This window comes from Carcharodon carcharias, chromosome 3 (assembly GCF_017639515.1).
Source record: "Carcharodon carcharias isolate sCarCar2 chromosome 3, sCarCar2.pri, whole genome shotgun sequence".
Taxonomy (NCBI): Eukaryota; Metazoa; Chordata; class Chondrichthyes; order Lamniformes; family Lamnidae; genus Carcharodon; species Carcharodon carcharias.
Genome location: NC_054469.1, coordinates 213,646,750 through 213,672,618, shown reverse-complemented (window position 1 = coordinate 213,672,618; position 25,869 = coordinate 213,646,750). Strand labels below are relative to the sequence as shown.

General features: G+C 42.8%; 1 protein-coding gene across 4 annotated transcripts in view; it reads left to right on the top strand.

Annotated features, from left to right (window-relative positions):
• Positions 1–24,165, top strand: part of LOC121275904 (leukocyte elastase inhibitor-like) — a 41,231-nt gene extending 17,066 nt beyond the window's left edge. Inside the window, exons 1-8 of one of the 4 annotated variants that reach the window (XM_041183714.1) lie at positions 34–48; positions 3,071–3,173; positions 12,161–12,337; positions 12,899–13,036; positions 13,294–13,411; positions 17,309–17,451; positions 19,982–20,149; positions 23,639–24,165. In XM_041183714.1, the coding sequence (XP_041039648.1) occupies positions 3,138–3,173; positions 12,161–12,337; positions 12,899–13,036; positions 13,294–13,411; positions 17,309–17,451; positions 19,982–20,149; positions 23,639–24,040 (1,182 nt within the window). In that variant the 5' untranslated portion in view covers positions 34–48; positions 3,071–3,137 and the 3' untranslated portion in view covers positions 24,041–24,165. Of the gene's footprint in view, positions 1–33; positions 49–3,070; positions 3,174–5,989; positions 6,090–6,632; positions 6,768–12,160; positions 12,338–12,898; positions 13,037–13,293; positions 13,412–17,308; positions 17,452–19,981; positions 20,150–23,638 lie in introns of those variants that run through there. The other 3 variants (XM_041183718.1, XM_041183719.1, XM_041183716.1) reach the window with 3 other exon arrangements.
• The last annotated feature ends 1,704 nt before the right edge of the window (positions 24,166–25,869 follow it).

Sequence of the window (25,869 nt, the reverse complement as noted above, 5' to 3'; positions counted from 1 at the left end):
ATCTTATTACCAGATGACACCATGGATGATTCTACAGGTCTCAAACAGGTACAGCATATTTTCAGTGTTGACATACATTATGTGAAGTCCAAAATTCCACACATAGTTGCAGAAACTCTCTACGTTATGAGCTGCATGAAGCTTCAGCACTCTTAAATTTGAAGCATTTCTAAAATTCTTAGGATTCTTAGGAATCCTAAGAAGCATTCTTAGGAATCCTAAGAAGCATTCTTAGGAATGAAGAATATTTATAATGTAGTTGAATAGTTTAACTTCAGGGCCTATTGGTTACATAGATCTGTTTCACAGCTTGATAATTATTTGTCCATTTCATGAATGGAAAATGCAACTTTCGGCCCCAATATGTCAAAATGGCAAACTAGGTGAGATTGTGAACCAGAACAGTTGGGAATCCTCTGAGTCCACCGTCCTATATTTTAAACTGCTTTTCATCTTGCAATTCTGGGGAGACCATGGCATAGTGACAATATCATTGGACCAGTAATCTAGAGGTCCAAACTAATGCTCTGGGGATATGGGTTCAAACCCCAGCATGGCTGCTGGTGGAATTTTGTTTCAATTAATAAACCTGGAATTATGAAGCTAGATTCAGTAATGGTGACCATGAAACTATCATCCGTTGTTGTAAAAACCCATCTGGTCCACTAATGCCCTTTGGGGAAGGAAATCTGTCATCCTCAGCCAGTCTGGCCTACATGTGACTCCAGACCCACAGCAACGTGGTTGACTCTTAACTGCTCCTCTAAAATGGCCAAGCAAGCCACTCAGTTCAAGGGTAATTAGGGATGAGTAACAAACATTCGCCTTGCTAACGATGCTCACATCCCATTAAAGAAAAAAAGTTACAGAATTTATGGCAGCTCACGTGTGCTTCGATTTCTAAAAAATAGTGGAAAAACATAGACATAGGTTGAGAAGCTGAAATCATTTTATTATCTACACTGGATTTTGCTCATAGAACTGACATTCACAGGTAAAAGGTGTACCCCAGTAAAATGTTTACACTATATAATGTTTAGAATAAATATACTTTTATTTTTTGAAGTTCACCACGGTGAATGCTTCAATGGCTCTGTAAGTTCATCCATTGAATTAGTTGCACCATACAGACCAGAACCAGGAACTACAGTAAGGTGGCTAGAATTCACCCCCTCCCATTACTGTGTCATGCACTATTCATTTTAAAGTACCTTTTGTTCCTGGGCTAGAAGTGGAAACTCAGGGAGGAATTCTACCTGTGATTGTTCCAGCACATTCTCCACAAGTCCAATGTATGGATTTCCAGTCAGTTTGCTTACACTTGCTGTTTACAGTGATAATGGCAATGTAGCCAATAAGAAAGCTGTACTAGTGAAAGCATTGTTCAGTACAGAGTCAGCACTTTCAATGGAGTGGGGTCAAAAAAGTGGCAAGAGTAAAAATGGTTTTCCATCCAGGGCTACAATGCTTCAGCATTTCTGATGCAAACATGACATGAAAGAATTACTTCCAACTCCCAACACCAATTATGATTTAAGACTTACAAACATAAGAATTAAGAGCAGGAGTAGGCCATTCGGCCTCTCAAGCCTGTTCCACCATTCAATAAAATCATGGCTGATTTGATTGTAACCTCAATCCCACATCCCTGCCTACCCCCAATAACCTCTCACTCCATTGTTAATCAAGAATCTATCTAGCTCTGCCTTAAAAATATTCAAAGACTCGGCTTCCACCACCTTTTGAGGAAGAGAGTTCCAATGACTCACAGCCCTCAGAGAAAAAAGTTTCTCCTCATCTCTGTCTTAAATGAGTGACCCCTTATTTTTAAACAGTGATCCCTAGTTCTAGATTCTCCCACAAAAGGAAACATCCTCTCCACATCCACCCTGTCAGGATCTTAACGGTTTCAATTAAGTCACCTCTTACTCTTCTAAATTCCAGTGGATAAAGGCCTAACCTATCCAGCCTTTCCTCATAAGACAACCTGCCCATTCTTGGCATTATAAAGATCTGAGTGCTGTTGAACAAGGGGCCTCTCTGGAACCTCTCTGGAGCCTGCAGGCAAAAGGTTTACTTGTGCTGGTCCCCATAAGACGTGAACATGTGAACAATGGTGGACGGGAAAAGAGCCTCTAGCCCATCCAACCTGTTCCACACAATTGTCAAACCTTGGGTAAAATCTCATGGAGGCAAAGGGAGCCTTGGCTTCCAGCTGGAAAGCCAGCGAGCCCTTACTTTGCCTCTTTTCAGGTAGGCCCACTGAATCTTGTGGCATCAGGTGCTTAACAGGCCAGAGATGGGCCTTCCTCCATGATGAAGGATCCCGCGAGTGAAAGTTCTGCTTGTCAAGAGCTGCCAGCCAATCAGAGACAAGCAGATCTTCTGTACTCAGCAGTGCCACTGGGAGGCAGTGCCTGCTGCTGGTATAACACCCACCCAAGGCCTCGGTTTGAGGAGGGACCCAGTCCCAGACACAGATGAGTGATAGCGGGTAGAGAGTGATGGGGTGGATGGGTCATGGGTGAGGGGGTAAAATGGGGTCAGCAGCAAGGGCAGGGGGTGACTCTCAGCGGGCCCTCCTGCTCCTCTTCCCAATTGGCTGGGTCCCCCAATCAGGCACTGAGTGCCATTGAACAAGTGATCGTCTGGAGACTGTTAGCAAAGGGTTTGCTTGTTCAGGTCCCCACATGGCTAACCAGCCGGATAAGATCCTTAAGTGGGCATTCATTGAAGGGCGGGAAGGCCATCCATAGGCCATCTCACGGGCTCCACCTGCTACCCTCCTCCTTGATTAAATGCCCGCACAATGAAATACCATGGCAGAGGGCACAAGATTCCACCCCTTGTCTATCACAATGTATACACTCTCCAACCCACCCAAAATCCACGTGGTCTCCTGGGAGAGGGAGAAAGAGATTAAAAATCCAGACCAACTTGGGAGGAAATTCCTCTCTGATCTTTGCATGCAATCAAAACTATCCCAGGAGATCACTGTGGCCTAGGCCTTTGTAACTGAGCTTTTCTTGTGCTGCTCTCTAATTGATGTCTTTTTGTTTTGGCCTGTCAGCTGGAACAGGCACTTACAATGGAAAAGCTGCAGGAATGGACACTCCCAAACCGTATGGGAAAGGAGGATGTTCATGTTTGTCTGCCCAACTTTAAGCTGGAAAGTGAGTATGAGCTCAACTCACCCCTGTCCAGTTTAAGCATGCGGGATGTTTTTGATAACTTCAGGGCTGATCTATCTGGAATGTCCGGAGCTCGTGACCTATCCTTGTCCAAAGTTGCGCTTAAGACTTTTGTGGAGGTGAATGAGGAAGGAACTACAGCAGCCACTGCTGCATGGGTGAAAACAGTGCTGTTATGTGGGCTCCTAGAATCCAAGATGTTCACTGCTGATCATCCCTTCCTCTTTTTCATTAGACACAACAAAACAAATAGCATTTTGTTCTTTAGTAGATACACATCTCCCTAAAGAGCAGATTAAGTAACACTGTATGTCAAAGCTTGAAAACAAAATGTTGATGAACTCAATTATTAAATGCAAAGGAATAATCTTCAGGTGATTAAAGACATGTTGAATGAATTTATTTTCCTTGTTAGAACTTCTGATTCTTAGAAAGCGATTCTCAAATAAAAACTAATGCATAATATGGTTCAGTGATTATCATCTTGGAATCTTTCAGGATAAATATATTGCTTTCTGAATAAAAAGATTTAACTTGTTTTATATCAAGTTTTATTTGGAATGTACCAAAAACCCTGAGTTTTAAATTTCAAAGGAATCTTTTTGGAATAAGCAGAGCTGTGTAATATAAATTCCACTCCCTTGTAATCCAGCCCTCACTAGACAAAGTCAACTTCCCATTAGTCTTTTAAATTATTTTCTGTACCTGCCCACTTGTTTGAAGGCAATTAGCAAAAGAATGAAAGGCAACGTAACTTTTTCATGCAGTGAGAGGTTATGTTCTGGAACGCACTATCTGAGAGGGTGGCGGAGGCAGATTCAATCATGGCTCTCATGAGGGAATCGGATAAGCACCTGAAGGGAAAGAAATTCCAGGGCTACGTGGAAGGAACGGGGAAGTGGGACTAGCTAGATTGCTCTTGCAGAGAACCAGCATGGATACAATGGTCGAATGGCCTCCCCATTCAGTGCGGTAACCATTCTGAGAATTAAGTAGCTTCTGGTAAACTCTGAATCTGGACCCCTAAATCTCTTTGTTTATCCACAGTGACAACTAGAAATTACTCTGATCTTTCATTGGACCCAAGTGGATGACTTCATATTTTCTCACACTGAACTCCTGTCTGTCAAGAGTTTTTCCCACACACTTATTCTAATGACCTCTGGCAACTTTCTGCTCCCACCTATGCTATCTATTGTGTGACCTAACTTTGTGCTATCAGAAAGCTCAGATAAATGTCTCTCCATTCCATCATATAGATCATTTATAAATCTAGTGAACAGGTTTAAACCAGTATCGCTTTCTGGGATACACCACCTATCACAACTGCCAATGTGAGTACATACCTGTTATCCCTAAAATATATCTCCTACCCCATGACCATGACCAATTCCTTATCCAAATCAATAGGTTGCTGTTAGCCAATTCCATGCCATCTCATTTTAAATGGAAGCTTAACAAATGACTCCTGAAAGTCCAAATAAATAACATTCAAACCTCCTGAATCAGTTATCTCCTGAAAATAATTCTACTTTGTTGACTAGATATGATTTACACTTTGCAAATCTATGTTGGCTGTCTTTGATCAGTCTATATTTGTCCAAATGCTCAGTCACTCTGTCCCTAATAACAGATTCTAAGAAGTCCCGCACAAATGATTTTAGATTAATAGGCCTATAATTTCCTAGTTTATCTTCCCCCCATCTTAAATAGGTTCCCTCTATTCCTGCATCACCCCTCTTTCCCCCATTCCACTCTATGTTCTTTTCTGCTCTTTCCCCCTTACACATGGTTACCCCTCTTCCCCTGACCTTGGTTTCCCCTCTTCACCTCCCCACCCTCAGTTTACCCTATCCCTGCCCTAGTTTTCCCCTCACCGCCTTCTCATGAGTGAACTATTGATTCTTGGAACTTATCACACAATAGCCGCTGGTGGGAAACTACAAGCAAAATCATCCAAGTGCAGGTGACCGAACCCTTATGGATAATATTTCTACAAGTCCCATGATTAGATGTCATATGTAATCATGTAATAGCCCAGCTCAGGAGGAAAACTGTTTTGACACATGAGGCTTTTTGGAAGAGCAATCTGGTTCGTCCCACTCCCTGCTCCCCCCCCCTCCCCCCACCCCCGCGCCGCACATCCCTCCAATTTTTCTCCAAGTATTTATCCGATTCCCTTTTGGGAGCTACTGTTGAATCTGTATTCACCACCCTTATAAGGCAGTGCTTTCAAATCCTAACCACTTGTGTGGGAAGGTTTCTTCTCCTGTCACAGGGAAGTGGTGTAATGGGTGTCGTTGTTGTTTTGCTGGAGTTTTTGTTGCTCTTGTGCGGAGGTGGAACTCAGGAAGAAACCCCACAGCGATTCACCCCTGTTAGGCTTTGAACAGATGACGAACAAGATGATTTTGATTTATAGCAATTTAAAAATTAGATTTAGTAAAAGACCAAAAGATATTCAGCATTTTGATCCCATTTCCACTGGGGGAAGTAGCCACAATGTTTTCTCAAATCAGCTCTGCCGGCGATGAGATGTGTCTGCAGCTTTCACTACAACACAGCCATGTCCCACTGCACTTTCAGTGTAACTACACGTCTTTGACCTGTATTCGGGAGGGTTTATACTTTCTGGGGCTCTGTCAGCTTTTGTTAAATTGACGTGTACACTTCTCACAAGCTCTGTAGGATTTAATTTCGCAACAACTCGGAAAAACAAAAGCAGGAATCTCCTTGTGTGTCTGGGGAGAGGGCAGTCTCCGCTGTGACGGGAGTCCTATCAATCTGAGGGCGGGCGGGCGGTCACTCCGGGTTAAAACCCGCCCCAGAGGCGGCGCACAGAGCGAAGTGAACACACTGAGAGGAAGTGTTGGATGCTGAAAGGTAGCTGTGCATAAGGTAAGTGTCATTATGTCTCACCCAGGGGTTTTTAGTCTCCCTACACTTCCCCGTGAGCGCTGCAAACCTTCGCTAACTTCATCATCAATTCCCATTTCGTGCATCAGAGAAACACCAGCCATTTCATTCATGTGGAAACTGTCCTTTCTCTCTCGGCCTGTGTAGTTTAGCAACACTACCGGGGCGAGGGAAATTCCGCTTTAGGATTTGTCACCGAGCTGTTCATTCCGGACCCCAAACCTCAAAGGATGCAAGGAAGAGCAAAACAGGTTTGACAATATTGTGTGGTCTGCAGGCATTCAGGTGGGAGAATCTTGGAAACAAAAGTCATGATTTTAAGAACCTGGACGAGCTGATAAGGCTCCCAATGAATAAATCACTAGTTATTTATGGTATTTCTTTCCGTGTGTTGAAATAGTCTTGGAAGGATAGTTGTGAGGCATTGCGCAATGAGGGAGTTGATGGAGGGCTGGGGGTGGAACCAGTAGGTTGGAAACAGGTCAGTGTGTTGCCGAAGTTCAGGAGAAGAGTTAAAACCAGACATAAGCAAGTTCAAAACAAAAACAGAATTACCTGGAAAAACTCAGCAGGTCTGGCAGCATCGGAGAAGAAAAGAGTTGACGTTTCGAGTCCTCATGACCCTTCGACAGAACTAAGCAAGTTCATGCTCTTTTCAATGTAAGTACAATGTAAAAGAAAATACTTTCATTTATATAGCACCTTTCATGACCTCAGGATGTCACAAAGCCAATTATAAAATTATCTCAGGATGTCGCAAAGCCAATTTTGAAATGAATTGTTGTCACATATATATATATATATAAATAAGGAAAAGGGGAAAACCAGTTAAAAATTTTCTGGCAGCAGTAATACAGGAGTTCCACTTTAAGGTACACAAGACCAGTCCGGACAAGCTTTACTAGTACGCCCCATTTTCAAGTTTTACTGGTCTTTCCTTTAGGAAACGTGGCAAGCCAATTTGTGCACAGCACGATCCCACAAACAGCAATGTAGTAATGACAAGTAGGCCAGCAGGTCTGAGAGCTCGAGCACTAAAAATCCTGAATTTCACAAATACTTATGAAGAAAATTGTGCAAGTAATAATAGTGTTAAAACATTTTGAGACGTTCTGAGGCCAAGAAATATAAAGCTTATTTGTTTTTATAACCTCATAAAGGCTTCGAGGAACCCACGCTGACATCTTTAACAGGGAATGTGTTTTAATTGAGTGAAAGAAAAAGCTTGCACGTATATAGCACCTTTCACAACCTCAGAATGTCACAAAGTACTTTACAATCAATGATGTATTTTGAAATGTGGTTGTCATTGTAAATAGGAGATGCAGCAGCCAACTTGTGCGCAGCAAGATCCCAAAATCAGAAATGAATTAAATGACCAGAGAATCTGTTCCACTGATGTTAATTGTGGGATAAATATTAACCAGGACATTAGGGAGAACCCTGTGCTGCTTCTTCCAATAAAAGCGATCTTTTACATCTGCCTGAGAAGACAGATGTCACCTCCGTTTAACGTCTCCCCTGAAAGGTGACACCTCTGACGGTGTAGCAATCCCTCAGCATTGCAAGCCTTACATCCACATCCACATACACTGTCAGCTATTCCACTATGGCAGCCATGTCACCCAAACGCACTGCACCACACTCACAGACATACCTCCCTCTTGCTTGCTTAAGCTCAGGGAAAGCTACAGAATGATCCATTCTGGGTAAACATCTCAAATGCATAAAATCCTGTCTTACACTGCGATTTAATACAAACTCCCAGACTAACATCAAAAAAAAAGACCAATTGCTGTATTAAGAAAGAGGAAGAATATGTAAGAAGGTGGCTATTTTAATAGGAGACCTCAATCATCCAAAGCAAAACAGAAATACCTGAGTTTGATTCAGGGTTGGATGTGCTTGCCTTCACTTGGTGTTTGCAAAAGGATTTAGTCAATGTACAAGAATTGATAGTTACACCACTTCTGGGCAGTAACTATAATATGTTGATGTTTACCCCATCTGGAAGAAAGATATACCCAAGACCAGGCGATTAGAAAAGATAAATATAATGAGGGAACAATGAGTGCCTACAGGTTGTTGAAGAATGTTCAGCCACACTTCACTAAAGGACAACTGGAATACATTGAAAGGAGTAATGCTGAAAGTGCACTATAAATACTTACAGAAAACTAAGAAGCACAAAATAAACAGGCATAACTCAACACTGATCAACAAATTAAAGCTAAGGAAAAAACGACTTCTACGAAATCTGCAGAAAAGGCTTGTGGTTTACTAGGAGAAATATACTTAAGTTCAGAAGCCAGTCAGCAGAGAAATCGGCGAGACATAGAAAACACAGCAGCAGAGGCTGAACGTAATAGTAAAACAATTTTTCAGCTTTGTGACAATAATCAGGTAGTCTGAGATGAAGTATAAACTCTTAAAAGATGTCAGCAGAAGCAAAACTGAGGGTTGATGATATTATGTGATTACTTGCTGCAAGTATTCATCATGGAGGATCTGAGAAACACACCCTGTAAATTTAGTGAAGTGAAGCAAAACTGACAAGTCAGGTGAAGTCCGAGACAAGCTTTAAAAAAAAATCCCCCAATTAATAAATCACTAGGAATCTGTGGTATTTTCCCAAGTGCAGAAAGAGTCTAGGAAGGATATTAATGGGATGTGGGGCATCACTGGCAAGGCTGGCATTTGTTGCCCATCCCTAACTGCCCTTGAACTGAGTGACTTGTAAGACCATTTCAGAGAGCAGCTAAGAGCCAACACATTGTTGTGGCTCTTTCAGCAGATTTCCTTCTCTAAAGGGGCATTAGTCAATGAGATGGGTTTTTATGACAATTTATGATGTTTTCATGATCACCATCACTGAGACTAGCTTTTAATTTCAGATTCATTATTAATTGAGTATCAAATCCACCAGCTGCTGTGGTGGGATTTGAATCCATGTCCCCAGAGAATTAGCCTAGGCCTCTGGATTACCAGTCCAGTGACAATACCAGTACACCACTGTCTTCCCAAAGGGACAATTTTGAGGGAGTTGTTGGACATTGGAGATGCACCAGTAGGTTAGCAACAGGTCAGAAAAGGGGATAAAGCAGACAGAGGCAATTAAAACCTCCATTCACACTGCAGAAGTAAACTTATCTCTCTCGATCAAACAATGAACAGTACACAACAGATTTAAGAAGGGGACGAACATGTCTCACCAACTTGGAGGAAGAAACACCTTGGGCGGAATTTTATGCCGGTGGGATTTTACGGCTTTTGAACGGCTGGCCGCATCTTACAACCTTGCCCCCACCCCCACCCCCACCGCCGTGACAGGGTCTGTAAAATTCTGCTGTTCAAATTTACTATGGATAGCATTATGGTTTAGCGTACCTAATCGCCAAAAGACATTTGACAAAATTCATCATGTAAGGTTTTAAGTCAAACTCAAAATGATAGGGTAACTGATAGAGTAAATCCTAGAAATGAATAATAAGCAATTTGAAGAGTAGAAAGCAACAGGTGCAATATAATTAAAATACGGAGAAGGTATGTTAAATGTTAATAGAACTTTGGTAAATCACACCTGGAGTACTGTGCATTGTTCTGATCTCCATATTTAAAAGGATATAGAAGCATTGGGGAAATTGTATATAACAAGATTTGCAAGAATGATACCAGGACAGAGTGTGTAACTATCAGGGAGAACTGAGCACTCTGGGGCTCTGTTCTCTAAAGAAGAGAAGCCAGAGAGGTACCCCAAGAGGGATATTATGGAGAGGTTAAATATGGCGGACGTAAAAAAGATGTTTCCACTTGTAAGGGAGTCCAAAACTAGGGTGCCATAAATTCAACATAATCACTAATAAAGAATTCAGGAAGAACCTCTTTACTCAGAGAGCAGTGAGAATGTGGTACTTGCTACCACATGGGGTTGTTGTGGAAAAGAGCATAGATGCATTTACAGGGAAGCAAGACAAGTAACTGAGGAAGAAGGGAATAGAAAGCTAAATTGATAGGGTGAGAGGAAGTAAGATGGGAAGAAGCTTGTGTGCAATAGAGACCTGTTGGGCCAAATGGCCTGTTTCTGTAAAATGCTCTGTAAAAATAAGGAACATCGGTACCTCATGAATGGTACAGAAATAGCTAAGAATCAGATAGAAAGAGAGCTAGGTGTCTTGGTACACTCAATGTTAAACATGTACAGACTAAGGCAGTGCAGCAATCAGCAAACCCAATAGAATGTTGAACGACATAGCCAAAATGTTTGGATATAAATCAGAGGAAGTTATGATAAAACTGTGAGTGCTCTGATTAGACCTCACTTTAACAACTGCGACCAATTCTAATCACCAAAGACACAGCAAAACCTTCTAGTGCTGAAGGCAGCAGCAAGGTCGACGAGACTGACCCCGGTTACTGTGATCTGAGAAATTAGAAAAAAAATACCTTATAGAGGTACATGAAGCAGCAGATAATATGGAAAAAAATGAATGTGGAATACTACTTTAAATTGTGGGGAACTGTGCTAGAAGACAGAGGTGAAAAGTAGTAAAAGGTACCTTAGGATTGATATCAGCAAATTCTTATTAATGTAAAGAGTGATCAACGATTAGTGTAAATTTCCAGGTGGAGTAGTACAGGTGAAAATACATTTGAGAAACATTTCAATACTGCAGTGGGAGAACTGTAGGCTATTCATGGATGGATGAACTAATAAGGGTCAAGTGATTTTCTTTGTAGTTACCTTGTCATTTATCAATTCATCTATCCCAATAACAGTATGTGCACAACAAAACACATTTGAACGTGGTGATGGAAATTCATTCAAACTGTTCATGTGTGTTGAAATATTATATCTCATTCCATAGTTTCTCCTACGAAACCGAGGCAGAATGGCTGATGCAAGCATTATGGGCAGGATCAGATGGCTAACAACAGGTAGCCTAGGATAGCAGTGTGTGCTACTGCATGTAGTCTTTCAAAACCATTAGCCTCGAGGTAACACATATTGAGCTCCCTAGACAAAAGCAGAAGTCTAACATTTTCAATGGCTTACCTTACCAGCTGTACAGGAAGGTATTTCAGACTATGCAAGGACAGAGACATGAATAATGGTGGCTGACCATTGACTAACATCTTGATAATCTTAGACAATGGTGCAGAATATGATAAGGTTGAGTCCTGTATGATTACGCACATTCAGTAATCTGTTTGATGACCTCAGAGTAATAAAAATGGTGAAACAGGCTGAGGGACTGAATAGTCACTTCTTTCACAATGGCTGCATTAATCTTCTAACTTTGATTGGGTGAACTTTGTGCATTGCTACATGGACCAGGTGGATCCAGTTAGGATGTTCCATGTGTGTGGTGCGAGGAGGAAGAGCAGTATGTATAAAAAGGCTGTCAAGTGTGCATTTTACCTTGTACAATTGATTGGCTGATTGCAGATTAGTATTGATAGCTGCTATAGAAAAACCTATTAGGATATGATTTGTATTAGAAGCTATTTTCTGTTTTAAAGTATATGATTAGGCAAAGTTGAGGGAGGTCTGTATCTTGATTATGATTTAGGGGTGAGCTGATGCTTAATGGTCTAAAGTTCATTTTTAGCAGCATACAATGCAACATTTATGACATAACTATCTCCAGGGATCTGTACCGGGGTCTCACCTTTTCTCTTTATTTCATAATTGTTTCCAAATACTATAGCACCGCCCTGCCTGCTTTACTGATACTTAAGCAATTTATTTTGGCTGACTGGGAAATTCTATATTGATTTAAAAGCTGGTTGTGCAAAATGTGCCTCAACACAGATGCCTTTGCCTCAAATATTTAATCAAGGTTACTTCAACAACTTCATCTCAGGCTTGTAAAGAATAAAATCCTGTGTCCAGTTTTATAGCAAGGTTGTTCATTGCAAACACTGGGCTTGTGATTCTGCACTAGCCAAATCTTGTCTTCACTTGCAAGTCCTGGTAATTCATTAATTTTCTTGAGAACCTTGTTGTACTAAAATCCCTTTCAACATGTGTTTTATATTTATTTTTCTTACAGTTTAAAACGATGGAGGACTTGAGCAAAGCAAATTGTCATTTCACTCTTGACCTATTCACAAAGCTGACTGAAAAAAATCAAGCTGGCAACATCTTTTTTTCACCATTCAGTATCTCCACTGCACTGGCCATGGTTTACCTCGGAGCAAAAAGTAATACTGCATCTCAAATGGCAAAGGTATGTAGAAAATTACTCTGAACAAAAGACGTAGCTAAGTCTTTAAGTGTTGTGTGTATGCATTTGGTTTTTATACATCCTTGTTTTTGCCAAGTGCAGTTAGCTCATACAAAAAGTGAGTAGCTAAGCCTCACAAAACTGGAAGATCCTGGTTCAGTGCTTGGCCTGCACCGAATTAACTGATCCAAGTGGAATTCGTCATGTTCGGGAGGGGACGATCCACCAGCTTTCCTGTCCCCTACTCACTGTTCAATGATCTCTAATGTGAACGTGCAGATGTTGGCTAAGAGCAGTGTTATCATTAATTGATGTGCCCAGGTAATTGAATAATTTATTGACATTCAATCTCTAGGCTTAGACTGAAGCCTTCTTTGGTGAGATATTGGGAGGTGATCAGCATGTATAGAATGGTAAGCCAGCACAGAATAAATGTCTACAGAAAGGGGACAAAGAAAACCAGCAGAAAACAAAATGGCGGAAAGAACATGGATGATTATAACTTGTAGCTCATTTTTCAATTCATTGCCTGATGTTTGTTTTGTCTATTTATTCTGATAACAGGCTCTCCATTTTGATCAAGTTGGAGATATCCATTCTGGATTCCAGAAATTGCAACTAGATATTAACCGAGCGGATGTTTTGTATCTGTTAAAAGTGGCCAATCGACTTTATGGAGAGAAGAGCTACAACTTCCTAGAAGTAAGTTGTGAGTGGGTCACCTGTTCCCAGATTCTTCCAGTGCTCAGGAACCAAGCTGGAAGACTCATGCCAGTGTTGTTCGTGACTCCTAAATAATCTCTTCAAAGGACAAGTTGAATATATTGTCAATGTTTGGGCATTGCTGCTATAGACAGTACACCAATTCAGGTGATCCGCTAATTGATCATTTTTAAATCAGGGTTCGAAGGCTTTAGAATTGGACATTATAGCTAATTTTTCCCATATCCGTTATTCAGGAATTCTGTAAATCCACCGTCAAATTCTATGGAGCAGAGATGTCTGCAGTTGATTTCCAAGCTGCTGCAGATGAAACAAGACAGGAGATCAATAAATGGGTGGAGGCACAGACTGAGGGTAAGATGTCCAACACATTCAATCATTTGCAAACTGAGGGTGAAGCGAGAATCTTTTTTTTTTGGTGCAAAGCAAGTATAAATCTTTGTACCAACAATTTCATTGGCATATTTAAAAAATTCGAATAAAAAGTATAGAGTAGATTTTATGAATTCGCTGACCCCCAGCCATAGCAGTGTGAATATTTTATTGTATTACATAGAATGAAACTGGATCCAGAATCCTGACTGGTTATCAACAGTAAGTTAACTGCCTCAGACTTAAATCACATTAGCAGTATTTCAGTGTCCTATTCAGTGTACTATTGTAGTTTACCCGATGAAAAAGTGAATTAAGTTGAACAGTGAGACCTCCATTGTACAGGTTAAGTTATAGTTATACTGGCTGTACACAGTGTGTTGCTTTTACCTGAATTCTGGAGCACTTCATGCATGTACAAAAATGTACTTGTCTACATCCTGTGCTGCCTAAATGTCAATCTTCTTGTGCACGATGCCCACATTGTTACAGAAGGCTAGCGTGATTGGATTCTGCACACATTGACCTAATTACTTGAAAACTTATACCGAGACTATAGTCTAACTATGGGGCAGTGCTGAATTTAAGTGAAAAGATTTGCAGAGATTTGGGTGTAACTTGCATCTGATTTTACACTACACCCAAACTTAATTGATCCTTTTAAGCTGATTGCACAAAACCTCGGCTGCTAAATGTGTCATGTCCATATGCAGCAAAACCTGGATAGCATTCAGACTTGGGCTGAAAGGTAGCAAGTAACATTCGCCCCACATGAGTGCCAGTCAATGATTCTCTCCGACATGAGAGAATCTATTGATCACCCTTGACAATCAATGGCATTACCATCACTGAATCCCCCACAATCAACATCTTAGGAGTTAACATTGACCAGAAACTGAACTGGTCCAGCCATATAAATACTGTGGCTACAAGAGCAGGTCGGAGGATAGGAATTCTGCAGAGAATAACTCACCTCCTGACTCCCCAAATGCTGTCCACTGTCTACAAGGCTCAAGTCAGGAGTGTGATGGAATACTCTCCGCTTGCCTGGATGAGTGCAGCTCCAACAGCACTCAAGAAGCTCGACACCATCCAGGACAAGGCAGGCCACTTGACTGATATCCCTTCCACTTCCAACACCCATCTCCTCTACCACTGATGCACAGTGGGAGCACTGTGTACCATCCACAAGATGCACTGCAGCAACTCACCAAGGCTCCTTTGACAGCACCTTCCAAACCTCCGACCTCCACCATCTAGAACAATGATGGGCAACTTGTGGCCCGAGGGTCTCATGAGGCCCATCAGGGTTCTGAGTGCGGCCCACGAGACATTTTGTTGACTGTTGTCCATGTGCAGGGTTGCCAGATTCCACTGGTTTCTATCCATGGTTTTTTCCTACCAATGTTACTAAAGTGATATGCACGCAATGCAAGGGCACGTGAAGTGAGGTGTGTGCTAATTGCACGGAACATTGCTGTGAGAGCCGTACGCTCCCTCTGCGTCCAATCGAAGTGCTGCTATGGTTCAATCAGCGTGGCCCGCAAAATCTTATTCACGGAGTTATGGTCAGTGCACATGCCCGATTTCAATCTCGCAGCCCACTGAGATGCTCACTCACTAACCTAGGTTGCCCATCACTAATCTAGAAGGACAAGGGCAGCAGATGCATGGGAACATCACCACCTGCAAGTTCCCCTCCAAGCCCCACACCATCCTGACCTGGAAACTATCCGTTTCTTCACTGTCGCTGGGTCAAAATCCTGAAACTTCCTAACAGCACTTTGGGTGCACCTACACCACATGGACTGCACCTTCTCAAGGGCAATTAGGATGGGCGACAAAGGCTGGCCTAGCCAGTGATGTCAACGTTCCATGAACAGATAAATAAAGAAGAAGACAGTCCCACAACTCATGCAAAATTCCTGAATTAATGCCAGTTGTGAATGGGCTTCAGTTATACTGCTGTAATCATATGTGCAACAGAACCCGAATACAATTTTCTGATACTTTATTGGCCATTTTTTCTTTTCTGGGACTGACAATTTATTTTTTTAGCATCAGAAGGATGCTATAAATTCATAAATTTCCACAATCAGATTCTCTTAATATACTGTGCCTGAAGTGCAGCAATTTCCATTTCATGGCCTCAGGTTTTAATTTTCATTAAATCGGAAGGATTCAATGAAGAATATGGCATAAGTTTTTCCTTGGGCTTTGATTGTTTTTTGTCTAATTATTTTACGCCAGTTTTTACATTTTGCCATTTGATAATGAGATACTCAGAATTTCAGTATTACAGCATAAAAGGGAGTAACTTAGCATTTTCAGGAAATTTCAGGTCACCTTTTCTGCTGACTGGAGGAATCAGATTTGCACTTATTGCAGCCCCAATGTAAGTCATAATAACAGAAGACACAATACCTTGAGGGCCATTTGGTTCAGTTCCTGCTAACTGTATCCCTACACTGCAGGGGAGGCAGTGGCATAGTGGTATTGTCACTGGGCTGGTATTCTAGAGACCCAGGGTAATGCTCTGGGGACCTGGGTTCAAATCCCACCAATTGTTTAAAAAAAAAGGTTTACAAGGATCAGGCCTGAACTGAGAGACTGCAGCTATTGGGAAAAGTTGACCAGCTTGAGGCTTTCTTTGTCAACCTCACTCAGATCGTGGAACTCGGAAGTGGCTGAGACAAATAGCTTAGATGCTTTGAAAAGGAAAGTAGATGAGTAACATGAGAGAAAAAGGAATAGAAAGATATGCTGAAAGGCTGAGATAAGGGGCTGAATAATACTGGGGGAGGGGGGGTGCAGATGGTTTGCTGCCACCCCCACCCCTCCCCCACCCCTGAAGCAAAGACCTAACACACTGTGGGTGGACTTAACAACTCGATTGTCTGGCAGCCCTGGCAGTGCCAAGAATGAGTAGGTGACCGCTGCTGGGACTACAAGGAGAAGAGGAAGAGGGCCCATGGGACCCTGAAGCTGGTAAGTTCAGGGTCTTGGGCAGGAAGTGGTGTGGGGGAGGGGTGGTCTGGTGGGTTGGGTTGAGGCTGCAGGGGTGGGTTTAGGAAGAAAGAGAGGGTGGGGGGGTTCCATCTTAGTGGGGGGATGACCCCAATCTGCAAAGGGCAGCCCCTGAAGATTAAACTCCACCCCTCCACTCCCCTCCTGTCCTTCAATAAATGTAGTTAAGAAATCAGACTATTCGCTCCTGCCTGACTGCCCACTCCAAACATTTTATGAGGTGGGCAGTGTATTATCAACATATTATTAACAAGCCTAATTGACCCTTGATTACCTATTAAATGTAGCGGGTGGACTGCCTGTATTTTGGGGGTGAGATTGGGGTGGGGGCAGGGGTGGCGGGGGGGGCAGGGGTGGCGGGGGGTGGGGGGGGTGGGCACCTGCCCTGTTTTGTGTGCCCACCTGCTGGAAACACACCGGGCGGAGCACGTGAAATGCTGCCCAAGGTCGATGAAATGGGAAGTGAGACCCTTGTGGATTATAAACTCCAGCACAGACCATTTAGAGTGAATGGTTTGTTTTTGTGCTTTATGTCCGGTGTGAGTCAATGTGCTAATTTAACTTGGTTATTAATCGATTTAAACATTTCATAGATTGATAGACATTTAATGCACAGAAGGAGGCCATTCAAATCATGTGTTTAATTAATGTTCTGTGGGAAAAGCTTCCTGTTTTAGTAACCTTTCAGTTTTTAAAAAATGTGGCCTGAAAGATTTGGGGACTGCTAATTCTGATTTTTTTTTCTCTCTCTCCTGATGTTTTAAACTTACAAAAATAAATTAAAGAAGGTTAAGTCGTTCCTCATCCTTTTTGCTGCTGTTGTGTACTATGCCAATGTCTCTTTCTGTTCAGGTAAGATCCAAGACTTGCTGACTCAAGGGTCTGTTAACAGTGATACCAGACTCGTGTTGGTGAATGCCATCTACTTCAAAGGAAGCTGGGCTGAGAAGTTTGATAAGCAAAGTACAGAGAAGATGCCATTCAGACTGAATAAGGTACTCTAAACAAAATGCCAGTACTAAATTAGGCAATTTGTTTGCTTAGGGGGGAAGACTTAGAGGGCTGGATTTTGGATTTTCAGAAGTCGGTCTAACTGTGGAGACCTTTAAAAATGGTGAGTGGGACCTGGATGTGGAAGTCCCACCTCCATTTCCATCTGGTGCAGTTTTCGCCGATAGATGGAAGGGGGAGGGGCATGAATCACTAAGGTACGAAACATGAGTCTGTTAGGCCATTTGAAAATAATGCTGAGTTTAAACAGACCTATTTTTATTGTTCCCAGGGCCTTATTTCCTAAACCCACAGGGTTCGGTCCTTGCAGCCCCTATTATTTACAATCTATACTAACTTGGATTCAGGGATAGAAGGTACTATAGCTAAATTTGCAGATGACACCAAAATAGGTGGGAAAGTAAGTTGCAGTGAAGGAATAAGAAATTTACAAATGGATATGGACAGGTTAGGTGAATGGGCAAAGATTTGGCAGATGGAGTTTAATGTGGATAAGTGTGAGGTTATCCATTTTAGTCAGAAGAATAAAAAGGTGACTTATTATTTAAATGGAGAGAAACTTCAGAATGCTTCAGTGCAGAGGGATCTGGGTGTCCTCATACGTGAATTGCTGAAAGCTAGTATGCAGGTGCAGCAAGTAATAAGGAAGCCAGATGGAATTTTGGCATTTAATGCTGAAGGAATAGGGTATAAAAACAGGGAAGTGTTGTTACAACTGTACAAGACATTAGTGAGACCGCACCTGGAGTACTGTGCACAGTTTTGGCCCCCTTACTTGAAGGATGTAGTTGCATTCGAGGCAGTTCAGAGGAGGTTCACTAGATTGATTCCAGAGATTTGGGGCTTGTCTTAGGAGGAGAGATTGAGTAGTTTAGGCCTATACTCGCTAGAGTTTAAAAGGATGAGAGGAGATCTAATTGAGGTATATAAGATGCTAAAGGGGATAGACAAAGTAGACATGGAGCGGATGTTTCCCCTTGTGGGGCATTCTAGAATGAGAGGCCATAGTTTTAGGCTAAGGGGTGGTAGATTTAAATCAAAGATGAGGAGGAATTACTTTTCTCAAAGGGTCGTGAATCTGTAGAATTCACTACCTCAGAGTGCAGTGGATGTTAGGACGCTGAATAAATTTAAGCAGGACATAGACGTTTTTAATTAGTAACGGGTTGAAAGATAATGGTGAGAGGGCGGGAAATTAGAGTTGAGGCCGAAATGAAATCAGCCATGATCGTATTGGATGGTGGGGCAGGCTCGAGGAGCTGAATTGCCTACTCCTGCCCCTAGTTCTTCTGTTCTTATGCTCTTAACCCACACTGTGGGAATCACAGATTTCTGGAGGAAACATAAACACTCTTGAAGGATGGATAAGGTCTGTTTAAGTGTCATGATATGAAGTTATTTAAACTCCCAGGCCTTTAAAGATGAAAATGAACTAGGCTGCTGTTTTCAGTTAGAGTAAAAATGTACGTGCTACTGGAGTTCATTGATTGACAGGCAATCTGGTGTAGCTTTGGCCCTGCAGTTTTAATAGACTTCATTGTTAATAGTTTCCAAGAGCTGTTATTAAAGCTGAGCTCATTATGAAAGCTTGGCTGAGTTTCAAAAGGTCAAAAGACCACTTATCTCAAAAGGATGGCTGTTCACTTTTGATTGACAGTTTTAAGGCTATTAAAGGATTAGATGAATTTGATGTGGTTACTGAATAGAAGTTTTTTTTTTAATAACAGATTGACCACTTGAGAGGATTTAAAAACTTTGAATGGGCTACATGAATGAATGCTCTCTTAGATTGTTAGAAGTTTAATTTTTTTCATCTTCACATGGCTCTGGAGGTCTTCCCCTAATGGAGACTGGAATGGCTATGGAGGCGGCAAGGGGTGTATGAGGTGGCAAAGAGGGAATGTTGGGGGGGGGATGCTGGGTAAGGGGTAAAAGCTAGAGGGCCTAACAGCCTTTTATAAACTGGGCCAAAGTTTCAGAGAACTGAGGCAGGCCTTCTAGCCAGCCCACTGTGGCACTTACCCCACCTCCATTGCCCCTTCCAAACCGCTTCCAGAGGCAGCAGGCCCAACCCGATCATGCCCTCACCTCCATGGAGCAAAAATTGTGTGTGACAGGGCCCTTTTATATGGAGGCATGTCTGCCAAGTCAGGACATTGGCCAACTTGAGCTATCTGCCTCGGTAGCAAAATTCCGGCCCGGGGGGACAATCTTGGTATGTTCTACCCACATTACTAAAGTTACTACTTAGACTTATATAGCAGTGAGTAATCTTGTCAAAATCTGGACAATTATAATTTTTTCGGGATTAGTGCATGATGAGAATATAATACACACGTACAACAATGTGCTTGCTTTGCAGATTACTGCCTTATCTGTGCTGGCTCTTATATTTGCATCTTGTGACTTATTTTGTTCCCTTTGAGTAATTCTCATAATTGTCTCCTTCAATGCATTATTCAAATAAATTAAGTTACAAAAATAATGAAATGCCTTGAATGCTACTGTTCACAGAATGATAGCAAGCCAGTGAATATGATGTACCAAAAAAAGAAGTTCTTTATCCGTCACGTCCCTGAATTTAATATCCGGGTTCTTGAGCTTCCGTACGTTGGTAACGACTTAAGTATGATTATCTTGTTACCAGATGACATCATGGATGATTCTACAGGTCTGAAACAGGTACAGTATCTTTTCATCATTTAAGGTGTTGACATACTTTATGTGGAGTCAGGCATTTCATATAGGGATACAGAACCCCTTACTCTGTGAACCGTATGAAGCTTGAATATTCTTGAATTTACAGCAGTTCTATGATATTCTCAGCAAAGAAAAGTATTTGTGGAGTAGTTGAATAATTTAGCTTTAAAAACCATTGTTTGATGCTGGAAGGGTGTTTAGAAAATTGTCTTCAGTCCATGCTACAGACGGCATTCCCTAGCTACTGACTCCATCCCTCTCTCTGGCAACTGTCTGAGGCTGAACTGTTTGCAACCTTGGTGTCACAAGATGAGCTTCCAACCACATATCTGCGCCGTCACTAAGGTTTCCTATTTCTACCTAAGCTTCTCCACCAAACCTCATCTGCTGCTGAAATCCTTATTCATGCCTTTGCTATCTGAAGGATTGACTCCAGACACACCCTTGGCTGGTCTCCCACATTCTATCCTCCATAAACGTGAAGTGATCTAAAACTCTAGTGCCTGTGTCACAACTCACACCAATCACCCTATTCCCCTATTACTCCTGTGCTCACTGCCCAACATTGGGTCCAGGCCAAGCAACACCTCCATTGTAAAATTTTCATCATTGTTTACAAACCTCTCTCTGGCTTCGCCTCTCCCTAGCTCTGTAATCTCCTCCAGTCGAACAACCGTCCGAGATATCTGCACTCATCTAATTCTGGCCTTCTAATCATTCCGATTTTAATTGCTGTACTATTGGTAGCCATGCCTTCAGCTGCCTACGCCCTAAGCTCTGGAATTCCCTCTCTAAACTTGTCTGCCTCTCTACCCATTGTCCTTCCTTTAAGACACTCCTTAAAATCTACCACTTTGACCAAACTTTTAGTCATCTTCACTAATATTGCCTTATGTGGCTAGCAGTCAATTTTGTTTGATAACGTTCCTGTGCAGGACCTTGGGACTTAAAGGTGCTATATAAATGCAAGTTGCTGTTGTTACCCATAAATTACAGGTGTCCTCAGACATTTACTGGGACATCCCCACTTGTGTGTTGGCCCATTTGGTGAAAATGAAACGCCACTTTATGGTTTCAACCAGAGCAATTAGGATTCCTCTTAATCTACAGCCCTGTATTTTAAACTGGTGTCCATCACACAATTTATTGGCGCAATAAATGGCAGCTCAGATATGCTCCGCTTTCGAAAACTTCACACTTTGACAGAAAGGCAGAGACATGAATTGAGGAGCTAATGACCTGAGATCATTTGGTATTTAGACTGGATTTTATTTATAGAGCTGAAATTCACAGTTAAAATGAGTACTCCAAAATAAAGTTTACACGAATCTTATCCTCTCTATCTGCAAAACATACCCTTGTAGAAGTATTTCTATTTTTGAGGTTCACCATTGTGAATGCTTCAATCCTCAGCAGGTTCATCATTAAGTAATTGTACCATACAGACCGCAACTTATCAATGGCCAGAATTTTTCACTGAGTTGGCAGGCGCGTGCCTGACCCGCTAGAGCGTAAGTTGGGCAAGCGCCCCAATGTCATTGTGCACTCGTGCGATATTTTGGTGGGCGCGCGTGGGAGTCGGCAACGCGCCCGCCAACAATTAACAGGCCGTTAAAGTACTAATTAAACGCACTTTTTCGCTGCCTTTCCAACCTTACGGTTGGCGGGCAGATGAATTGGCCAGGCGGCCTTTGGATTTTTAATGAAACCTCATCCACGGGCGGGATGAGGTTTCCAACAGGAATTAAAAATAGGATAAAGATGTTTCGATTTCATTTATGACAGGTCCCTGCTCATGTGGCAGAGTCAGACGAGGGGCCGTGTTTTTAACGTTTTTAAATTTTTTAATGCTTTTAAGATTCTTTAGCTCCCTGAGGCATGCTCACGCGCAAGCTCGCCCCCCCACCCTGGTGGTGCTCAGCGTCGCAGCACGCGATTCACGCTGGCTGGCCATTTATTGGCCGGCCCAAGTGAAATTGCAGTCAGGGCCCGATTGTGAGCGGTGGTCAGTTTCGCGTCCGGTCCCAATCCCGACTGCCGAGCTCGCCCGACGAGGTAAAACTCCTGCCCTATGCTGCAACAGCTAATTACAGCCGATGTTCAGCAAGGGCACTAGAATTCCCATCGCACCCTTACCATCTAACACAGTAGTCACTCTAAAATGCCTGTCTGTGTACTGAGAAGTCAACTCTGGGCTGGGAGAGGAAAATCAGGCAGGAATTCTACCTGTGATTGCCATCTGTAACACCCTCCTCAAATCACAGGTCTGGATTTCCAGTCAGCTTATCTACACTCGAAGTCCAGGCTAACATGTGAATGCTGGCTATGTAGCCAATGGGTGACCACCACTCCCCAGCACAAGGTCAATACCTTCGGGAGAGAAGGCCAAAATAATGACAAGGGAAACACTCAGCACAAGATGGGGTAAAACCTTTCAGCATTTCTGAGGGAAGGTAAAGAAAGGCCACATGTTGTGGTCACTTGTGTTCCCCCCAACACCAATTATGGTTTAATATTATGCAAAGGCACGAACAATGACAGGCAGCAAGAGATCCTCTGGTCCACCCAGCCTGTCCCACACACCTGATGGGCAGAGTTTTACCCTTGGCGGGCGGAAAGCTGACCACTGCCCGCGATCAGCGATTTCACGCTGCCCGTGTGGGAAGGTTTGGGGGTGGGGGGTGGGGGTGGGGGGGTTGGGGTGGGGGGGGCGGGGTTTGGGGGTGTGCGGGGATGGGTGAGGGCAAGCGGGCCGAGGACAAACTTCGCGTATGCGCACGAGTGAGCGCTGCATAATCTCCCTGAGGCACGGAGCTGCCTCAAGGATATGAAGAGGTAATTTAAAAAAAAAGTAAATAAGAATGTAATAAAACATGACCCTCTTGCGGCTCTGTCACATGACCAGGGACCTGTTATTAATGAAAAATTAAATTTTTTATGTTATTTTTTTTTTGCTTTCGGAAACCTCATCCCGCCCGTGGATGAAGTTTGCAAAAAGTTTTCACCTGCCCCCTGCCAACCGTTCGGTTGGATGGGCAGCGGAAAATTTACTTTAATTGATTATTTAATGGCCTTTAACAGGCCTCTTTAATTGTTGGCTGATGCGCACACCCGCCGACCGAACTATCGCGCAACTGCACGTTGACGTTGGCACGCTCGGCCGATGTCCACGCGCGTCATTTCATGCTCGAGCGAGTCAGGCGTGCGCCAACCAGCCGAGCGAGAATTTCTGCCCTGTGTGTCACACAAGATACGCTCTGCACCTCACCCAGAAATCAGGTGATCCCCTGAGAGAGGTGAAAAAACCTTTTTTAAAAAATCCAGGCCAATTTGTTGGGGAGAAACCTGAATTTGCTCCTCTGTTTCCTTGCGATCAAAACCAGTCCAACAGATCACTGTGGGCCTGATCTTTTTACCTGAGCTTTTCTTACTTTGGTCTCTAACTGATATCCCTGTATTTTGGTCCATCAGCTGGAGAAGGCACTTACATTCGAAAAGCTGCAAGAATGGACACATCCGAACCAAATGCATACGATGGATGTTCATGTTCGTCTGCCCAAATTTAAACTGGAAGATGAGTATGAGCTCAGCTCGCCCCTGTCCAGTTTAGGCATGCAGGATCTTTTTGAAGTTTCGAGGGCTGATCTCTCTGGAATGTCTGGAGCTCGTGACCTATCCGTGTCCAAAGTCGCACACAAGTCTTTCGTGGAGGTGAATGAGGAAGGGACAGAAGCAGCAGCTGCTACAGCAGTAATGATTCAGTTTTGTATGGTGATGGAGGAGATGTTCACTGCTGATCATCCCTTCCTCTTTTTCATCAGGCACAACAAATCAAGTAACATTCTGTTCTTTGGTAGATACACATCCCCCTGAACATGCCAATGAATTGAGTAATGCTGCATGAAAGCAAAATGTGGAAATACTTCATCAGTAAATTCAAAAGAATAATCTTATTTGTGATTAAAGATACATTAAATTAATGTATTTTCCTTGATAAATCGTCTGAATCACAAGAAGCGTTTTTATTTTAAAACAGCGTCGATTAAAACTAATGCAAAGGATGGTTGAGTGAGTCAAAAGCGAAATGCTGAAAATCTGAAATATTATCAGAACCTTCTGGAAATACTCCAGGTCACTGCATCCATGGAGAGAGCAACTGAGTTAATGTGTTATGTCGATAGACCTTTAATCAGAAACAGATTGTTGTTTCAGAATTTTTAAGGATAGATTTTTTTTTCTTTCATGGCAGGTGAGTGTCGCTGGCTGGGCCAGCATTTATTGCCCATCCCTAATTGCCCCTTGAGAAGGTGGTCACATTGCTACCAATGTGTGCCAGAGGTGGAGGTGAATGCTTAAAGTGGTCAGTGAGGTGCCAATTGAGCAGGCTGCTTTGACTTGGATAATACCCATCTATCTATTTTCTTTAATCTGTAGCTGCATGAAATATTAACGAAAACCATCAATAAATTAACAAAATTGGATTCATACTAACTCTGTGGGCTGGATTTAATGAGGTTCCAGGGTCCCCAGTTGGCCATTAATAGGCTGGAGGCGGGATTTCCACCCTGGAGGAGGAAACCCCGCCTTAAGAGAGCTGCTGGCCAATCAGAGGCTCTCCAGTACTGGCAGCACCGTCAGAAGGGAGCATTGTCAGTATTACGCTGGGACTTTCAGCAGGGATCTTGTTGGATCCCTGGAGATAATAAGTGTGTGCAGGGGGGCAGGGCGCCGCTAGGGGTTAGGAGTGTGGGGACTGGAGCTGAACAACCTGGGGGGGGTGAGGGGAAGCTGGCAGTGTTACACCATGTTGGGACTCCAGGAGGCCCATTAAGGAGGGATCCACCCCCTCCCCCACCCCCCACCCCACCAGCCCTGCCGCCTTCACCATGCTCGACAGAAAGCTGTCAGGTTGCGGCTTAGTGTGGGCCACTCCTAGTTAAATCCTCACAGTGGCGGGATTAGGCCCTAAACTCTCTGCTTTTGAGTCTTAAGTTTCAAATGAATGTTGACTTTTTTCTGTATAGCAATAAACAGTAATCTGGATTTATTAATAACAAGCATTAGGTTGGCGGCACAGATTGAGTCACTATCCTCGAGAGTTTCCAATCAGCATCTACAACCCAAACACACGTTCATTTCGACAGAATGCAGTCACGCGTGAATTTTACGGCCGATGCTGACCTCCTTCCAGCGTGGGCTATCTTTTTATTTCACATTTCCTGCATTTTCCTGGGTGCGTATAAGTGAGAATATTATTTGTGGCCTTTTGTGTGGTAACTCTACCCAGCTCTGCTTTTCTAGAAACAGCGAGCTACAGATTCTGGAATCCTGACACTCTGCGAGTCAGGGAGTATCTGAGGCAAGAAATTAAATTAAATTAAATTAAAATAAGAAAAACACAAAATGGTGAAAATACTCAGCAGGCTGAGCATTTCCAGCAGATGCTGCCAGACTTGCTTAGTAGATGGAATTTAATACGGAGAAGTGTGAGGTGATGCATTTTTGGCAGAAAGGATAGGGAGAGGTAATATAGACTTAGTGGCACAGTTCTAAAGAGTGTAGGCTCAGGTTCATGTGCATAGACCTTTGAAGGTGGCAGGACAGCAAGAGAGTGGTGAGAAAAGCATATGGGATGTTGGGCTTCATAAATAGAGGTATTGAGAACAAAAGCAGGAGAGTGATGCTGAACCTTTTACAGCTCC